General features: G+C 40.4%; 1 protein-coding gene across 1 annotated transcript in view; it reads left to right on the top strand.

The window, feature by feature from the left end:
* Window positions 1–7257, top strand: part of ELP3 (elongator acetyltransferase complex subunit 3) — a 77720-nt gene extending 70463 nt beyond the window's left edge. Inside the window, exon 14 of the mRNA XM_011359340.2 lies at window positions 6014–7257. Coding sequence (XP_011357642.2) covers window positions 6014–6090 — 77 coding nt within the window. The 3' untranslated portion in view covers window positions 6091–7257. The remainder of the gene's footprint in view (window positions 1–6013) is intronic.
* Window positions 7258–8125: the final 868 nt, after the last annotated feature.

Raw genomic sequence — 8125 nt, 5'->3', positions numbered from 1 at the left:
TTTTGGTTGACATGCAATATTATTAGTTTCAGGTGTACAACATGGTGGTTAGACATTTATATATCTTACAAAGTGATGACCCGATAAGTCTGGTGCCCATCTGACACCGTGCACAGTTATTACAGTGTGAGTGACTATAATCCCTGTGCTGTGCTTTATTTACATCCCTGTGACTGTTTCTGTCACTGGCAATTTGTACATCCTAATCCCCTCACCTTTTCACCATCCCCCAACCCCCGTCCCATCTGGCAACCATCAGTTTGTTCTCTAATCTACAAGTTTCTGTTGTCTATTCACTTATTGTTTTTTAGATTCCACATATAAGTGAAATCATGGTATTTGTCTGACTTATTTCACTTAGCATAATACCCTCTGGTTTATCCATGTTTTCTCAAATGGCAAGATTTCATTCTTTTTATGGCTGAGTAATATTCCATTGTTATTCTACATCTTTATCCATTCGTCTACTTAGAGAGCTTCCATATCTTGGCTGTTGTAAATAGTGCTGCATATATCTCTTCTAATTAGTGTTTAGATTTGTTCAGATAAATACCCAGAAGTAGAATTTCCAGGTCATATGGTAGTTCTTTTTTTAATTTTTTGAAGCACCCTCATACTGTGTTCATAGTGGCTGTACCAGTTTACAATCCCACCAACAGTGCAGGAAGGTTCCCTTTTCTCCATATCCTTGCCAACACTTTTGCTGATTTATTGACAATTGTGAGGTGACATCTCATTGTGGTTTTAATTTGCATTTTCTGATGATTAGTGATGTTGAGCATCTTTTCATGTCTATTGGCCATCTGTATTTCCCAACAGAGAGATGTCAATTCAAGTCCCCTGCCCATTCTTTAATTGGATTGTCTTTTTGGTATTAAGTTGTGAGTCCCTTATAGTTTGCATATTAATTCCTTATGGGATGTATCATTGTGGAATATCTCCTGTTCAGTAGGTCTTTTCAGTTTGTTGATGGTTTCCTTCACTGTGCAAAAATTCTTTAGATGTAGTCCCATTTGTTTTTCTCTCTTCTTTCCCTTGCTTGAGGAGACATACCCAAAAAAGTATTGCTAAGAGCGATGTCAGGAGTTTACTGCCTATGTTTTTTTCTAGCAGTTGTATGGTTTCGGGCCTTACAATTAAGTCTTTAATCCATTTTGCGTTTGTTCTTGTATATAGTATAAGAGAGAGTGGTCTAGTTTCATTGTTTTGCATGTATCTCTTCAGTTTTCCCAGTGCCATTTATCAAAGAGACTGTATCTCCTTTCCTCCTTTGTCATAGATTAATTGACCATATAAGCGTGATTTTATTTCTGGACTCTGTTCAGTTCCATTGATCTATGTGTCTGTTTTGATGCCAATACCATGCTGTTTTGATTACTATAGCCTTGTAGTACAGTTTGATCTCAAGTAGCGCGATTCCTCCAACTTTGTTCTTTCTCAGGATTACTATGGCTATTTCGTTGTCTTTAGTGGTGCCATATAAATTTTAGGATTATTTGTTCTAGTTCTGTGAAAAATGCTATTGGTATTTTGATTGCATTGGAGTCTATAGATTGTTTTGGGTAGTCTGAACATTTTAACCATGTTAATTCATCTGAGCCTTCAGCAAGTCAACCTTTTTGCTGGTGGAAGGTCTTGCCTCAATGTTGGTGAAAATGCAATATCTGCGAAGTGCAATAAAGTGAAGCATAGTGAAGCAAAGCACAATAAAACAAGGTTTGCCTCTTAATAAGTCTGCAGGCATTTGGTGCATGTTGATTACATGCCAAACATTGCACTAAGTCTAATAAGAGTCATTGACTTCCAAGAGCTTACATTCTAAAAGGAGAGGTAGACGTACAAGTAAAATAAAGCAGCGCAGTTACTAGACTAGAACAGCTGGCATGGAGAGAGGGGGGTATGAATTCCGGCTTCCTTGTGGATAGGGGAAGTAGGTGCAGAGGTCCTCTGGCAGTAGTGGTGTCTCAGCTGGGGCTTCAAGCATGAAAGAGTGCGCTGCGGAGGTGGCTGCTGCTGAGGGGGTACAGCAAAGCCAGCATGGTGGCTCAGGGAACTTATGCCTGGTGTGGTAATCCCGGACTGTAAATAGTAAGGTCAGCTATGGAGTAAGGTCAGCTGTGGCAGGAAATGACTTTGTATACAGGCTGAGGAATTTGAGCTTTTTCTTGAGACACACCATTAGCAATTTTAAGGAGGAGAGTAGCATCGCCTGAATTACTGCTCTGAATTCTGATTTTAAATGGTAACTTGACTTCATCACTCCCTGTCCTCAAGCTTACATGTAAGTTATAATATATTCACTTATAAGTAATAGGAAACTCAAAATGGCTTAAACACAACATGGAACCTTGAAGATAAGCCAAATGAAATAAGCCAGTCACGAAAAGACAAATACTGCATGATTCCACTTCCATGAGGTTCCCAGAATAGTCAGATTCAGAGACAGAAGTAGAATGGTGGTTGCCAGGGGTGGGGCAGATTGGGGGTTAGTGTTTAATGGGTATGGAGTTTGTTTTACAAGATGAAGAGTTCTAGAGACGAGTGCACAGCAGTGTAAATGTATTTAATACCACTGAACTGTACACTTTAAAATGATTAAAGTGGTAAATTTTATGTGTATTTCACAACACAAAAAATTACCAAAACAAAATGGCTTAAACTGAATGGAAAACATATTTCATAACAACTCTGTAGGTAGAGTTCCTTCAGGGCTGGGTAAATGCATGGTTTCAGCAGTATCAAAAAGGGACCCAGATTATGTCCACCTGCCCACTCTGCCGTCCTCCAAACATCTGCTTCCTCCTCAGCCAGTTCCCCTTGCAAGACAACATCCTAGAAGAGACCATCTGCCCCTATGCCTCTTTAAGAGCAAGAAAGGCCTCCAAAATCACCTGTTACTCAACATCTCCACATGAATGTCTAATAGCCATTCCATCAGCAGCATCTTGGACCTCTCTTTTTATGTCACACCCTGCAACGATCAACATTCTTTTGACCCTGCCTTAAAAACATTTCCAGATTCTAGCTACTTTTTACCACATCTTACCTAGATTATCACAATACTGGTCTCCCTGTTTCTACCCTTGATTACTTATTCATTCATTGAAAAGAATATTTGAGTACATAATATGCGCCGGGTATTACTACCAATTCTACAGTGAATAGAACAGATAAAAATCTCTGACCTGGAACTTTTATTCTGTTCTCAGATATTTAAAAGTGATCAGTCTGATTGCTGTTTTAAGTTAATCTCTCTCTTTTGATCAAAATCCTTAGATTCACCTGCCCATGCTAATAGTCTCTATATGTTGACGAAGATGAGGAAAAATCGGGTTTTAAGTTTGAAGTGCCTTTGCCTCTACTGACACTGTCATGTCACAGAGCATAGGTCAGTTTGCATGCTGACCTATGGAGAAAGGGAGGTAGACTAGTCTTTCACAAGTAGGATTCTAGAAATGGAAGCACTGCATTGAATGGCTTCGGAGGCATCTGTATGATAATGATCACCGACAGCAGTTTAACTACCAGCCTCTCTTCCTGCCTTATTTTGCTGAACTTTTTGGACACATTGAGCTCTCAAAACACATTGGAACATCTGTTAAATGCATGTGCCCCTTCACGCGTGTTTTTGAGATATTACATGCAGTAAAGTACATTTTAAGTGTACCACGTGATTACTTTTTTCATGTGTATGTTCCCATGTCACTAATTCAGATCAAGATTCATTTTTAGCAGCACTCCAAAAGACTCGCTTGTTCCCCCTTTCAGTCCATAGCGTCTTCCAAATGTAACCAATATTCTAACTTCTGTCACCACGAAATTAATTTTGCCTGTGTTTGAACTTTGTGTTGATGGCATCTTTTATATCCGGTTTCTTTCATGCAAAATTAGGTGTGTGACAGTTATCAATGTTGTAGATAGCTACAGTTTTTTTTCATTGCTGTATAATATACATCATGAAAATATCACAATTCTACTGCTGATATTTTGGTTCTGTCCTGTTTTGGATATTATGAATAGCATGTCATTCGTTGGATGTAAGCATTCGTTTCTCTTTTCAGTTGGGAGTGTAATTGCTGGATCATAGGCTATGCTTATGGATACAGACTTTTCGGAGATAGTATAAATGGTGAAGTGTCGGTGCTCCTCTGAGGATTTCGAGATGTCCTCTTATATTCAATGGCTCTGAGCTGCTGTGTGACCCATTATTTGTTCATGTTTTTGTCTTCTCTCTGCTCTACCCCTAGCCACAATGTTGAATTCAAAGTATAATTGTGCAAGATGAGTATCAGTAATCCTTGGATTAGAAGGGAAATTCTCCAGTGTTCTTTCTGTTACCGCCATCCTATCAGCTTCGGTTTCATTTAATAGTTGAAAATTTTTGAAGGGAGTAGGAAACAAAACATGATTGGAAATCCTACTCCTTAATAGCAAATGTTTGGGCTAAAGCATTAGGCTAGAATTGAAAGAGCTAACAATTACTTGATTTCATGTACAATACTGGTCACTAGGAGTACAAAGTGATGAGCAAAGTGAACAGAGCTCACCCCAGGTATTGAGGCAGACCAACCATCACAGTCCACTGTGGGAGGCAAAGCACTGAAGAAAAACTGTTTTCTTTGTTTTCACTTACTTTACACAGTATTCCCTGAATACTACAAGACTGCTGACACAAGATGTGGTTTTCCACACATCATCCAATTCTGCAACACCAGCTGGGTGTCCTACAATTAAACTCAATTCCTACGCTATCTCCGTGGAGACAGTGTCACACCTCCCAGGTTAAGAGCTCAGTCCCACAAGACGGCTACTTCAGATGCCAGTCGCAAGTCCGAGTTGTTAACCTGTGCTTCTGACCACTGGGCTATACATTGGAAGTTCTACAACCCCCTCCTCAGGTTTAATTAATTTGCTAGAACAAAGGCCTGAAAGGTAAAGAACCAGACAAAAATTCACCAAGACTGGAACATGGAGTTTAAGGGGAGAGTAGTGGCACGAGATGAAGCTGGACATCTAAGTGGACACCATAACAGGAAGAGCTTTAAACAGTAACAGCCAGTGTTTCTGAGGAGTTGGCCTTTTCCAGACCCTGGGCTAATCACTTTTCATGGACTCATTTAATAGTCAAGATCCTTAAAAACATAGGTCTGTCATTACAGATGATAAAATGAAGGTTCAGGGAAATTAAATAAGTGGCCCAGCCCTGGACCTATAAAACGACAAGTACAGGTCTTATCTAACTGATCAACAGCCTGTTCTCTTCACCACTCCTATAGATACTACCATATAAGCCATGCTTTTTCCTATGTGATTGTTTTAATTTGAGGCATCATTTAGTGTTTCTCAAACATAATACATAGTTCTTTTAAAGAAAAAGTTCACAGATCTTTAGGATTGACTTAAATCAGCTATATTCCTTCAGTGTATACAAACATAAAACTAGTATAAACTGGTGCTTCCACTGCTCATATATCAAAATAAATGTACCCATTAAGCAAACAAAACTATAAAACTAATAAAATGCGAGTTAGGTAGCATTAATTTAATGTGACTGGTGATATTGTGCTGCAGTTGTCACTCACGAGGCGTGAGTACGGCATCGACGCTAAAGCACAGGCCCTGTTCGCTAAGCATACCTCTGCCACCAGCGGCTCTGCGGGGGGCGTTCCCCTGCACCTCTGCTCCCTTCCAACTCCCAGGAAAGCACGGTGCTGTCGGCCTGCCTTTGGAATGTGGACATCACACATTAAACCCAGCTGAAGTAGTGGTGCGTGGTGCCAGCAGGACTGTAAATGTGCAGGCTCTGAAATACAGTTTCTATATTTTAATGCATCTTGAATTCAAAATAATAGAAATGGTCCAAACTTATTAAAATGAGATTTGATCTAGAATGTAGTTTCATCTGTGAGAGTGGGAGAAGGAAGGACTATGGCTATGAAGGGAGCATTTGTTGGCTTTTGAGTTATCATACTTAGTAGTCTTTTCTTACTTTTGCATTTTTGCTTCTTCACAGGGGTTGGCACCAGAAATTACTACAGAAAGATTGGCTACAGATTACAAGGCCCGTACATGGTAAAGACGCTAAAATAACAGCCACACCAGTCTACCTTGATGCAGTATTGTCCCTGGCAGGAAATAGATTCCAGATGTCTTGACTGCTCAGCAGAGAGGCTGAGCAAAGCAAGTGGACCTACTCTGTTCCCCAGCACGAAGCTTCACCCTCATCCTGCAGCTGCAGAGACTGGAACCTGTTTTCAGAGCGGTGGCCGGGTGGCTGCTGTCATGCAGGGAGCCTCTGGCTCTCAGCGCTCCATGCCACCCTTTCCTGCGTGTTCTCAACAAACCACTTCAGTTTTCAAGGCTTAAGTCGTGTACCCAGTTTCTAAATTCTGCATGCGGCCTGCAGGTGACCTACTTTGACTCAGACACAGTGACAAAAACAAATTAATCAACTCATTTAGACATCATGATTCATGAAATAAAACTAGGTATTGTCATTGGAAGAGTAAACTTAGGAGTAGGTTATTTATATGCTGTAGGGACACAAAGTCAGGTTGGAACCTATGAAAACTGACAGACTTTGACTACATAACCATTCCAGCACAAGAAAACGAGCTTTTGTTTCAATGGAAACCATTCTGGTTCCTGGTGTTTATAACAGTGTGATAGGAGAGAGGAATTGAGGTTGTGTGTGTTTCAAGCTTGAAACCAGCCTTTTTCATTTGTGTGTCTACCGTCTACTGTGAGCCATTACAGACATCCTTAATTTCACATTTTTTATTGTCTGTACTTCCCCTACTCTTGAGAACTGTAAAGCTGTGGCTTCCCTTTTGTCTCTCCTGTGCAGGCAGAGTGTGACATACTTGTGTCTTGGGTGGTGTGATCCTAAGTCAAGATTTCCTCCCACAGAAGCTGTTCCCTGCATTTTAATTCTTTAAGATAGATGTTGATTTGTTTTAAATAGAGAAAGATGAATTCAACTCATATGAAAGCAAAAAAAAAAAAAAAGCAAAACAGGCCCAAATCTAAAAATGGGGGAAAGACTGGCTTTTTCAAAGGTATCTTATAGAACTGCCTCTTTGTAACGTCCAGGTAATCTAAGGAGACTCAGCCTGGAGAGGGTCAGTTCTGAAAGAGCATGGCTTAACTCTGCACCCCTCGCTTCTGTGGCATTTTACAAAGGTTTATTAAATGGAATTGATTCCCCTAAGAGTTTCAAGAAATAAAATCTTCAGCATACGAAGAAGAATCACGTAATGTTTTTTTCTCTCCCTGTAAATGCGGTGACATTTGCCATGAATTTACAGGTTTGGGTTTCCAATCTGTGACACTATTCATTTCCTCCTGGGTGCCGTTTGCCATTTCATTAAACTGCCACACGGCAAATGGCATTGGCTTTCTCATGGGCTCACTGTGGAACTAGAGAGGCTTTCCATGAGTGTAGTTTAGGGAATTTAGCTACTTCTCGATTATGCTTGTTTTCCCTTTAAAAATGAAACTATTAAACTAATAAAGCATATACCATAATGGCTCTTAGCGCACATAACTGGAGAGAGAATAGAGAGCGTGCTGGCCTCTCCCTGCAGTGTGACCTTGACTTAACACAAGCATCTCTAGGCCTCCATTTTCTCAGCTGTCGTATTTACCTAAATGGATCAAAATGCGTAAGGTACAGACAAGTCCTTTGTAAAATTACAAAGGCATTCACATGTGAGGTTTATTTTTAAATGACAATTTAGAGAAGATTTTAAAACAAAATTGCCAAAGACTCGCCCATTACTAAGGGATAGTAGTCATTGTTTCATCTGAATTTTCATTTCAGGGCTCAGGAGAATTCCTACCTCTTTCCAGCTCATCCTCAGGCTTCCTTGGAGTCTCCTAGCCTTGTGCAAATATGCAGAACTTTTAAAGCTCTGCATGGGTAGATCTCCTGCAGCCTTTCTGCCACTAGAAGCTTCGGCTTCTCTCCTAACTGCTGAGGACTTTTTCTAGCATCGATGGCACTTGGTGCCTCCATGGCCTGGCCAGAGATATGTGCTCTCCAGGCCAACAGCTGCCTCATAAAGATCAGTCAGGTGTGATCTCAGGGCCTCGGCATGAAACCGTTAAAGCTGCAGCTTGTATT

The sequence above is a fragment of the Pteropus vampyrus genome, unplaced genomic scaffold (assembly GCF_000151845.1).
Source record: "Pteropus vampyrus isolate Shadow unplaced genomic scaffold, Pvam_2.0 Scaffold47, whole genome shotgun sequence".
In the NCBI taxonomy this organism is placed as follows: Eukaryota; Metazoa; Chordata; class Mammalia; order Chiroptera; family Pteropodidae; genus Pteropus; species Pteropus vampyrus.
Note: the sequence above shows the minus strand (reverse complement) of the source record. Positions and strands in the feature narration are given on the sequence as shown.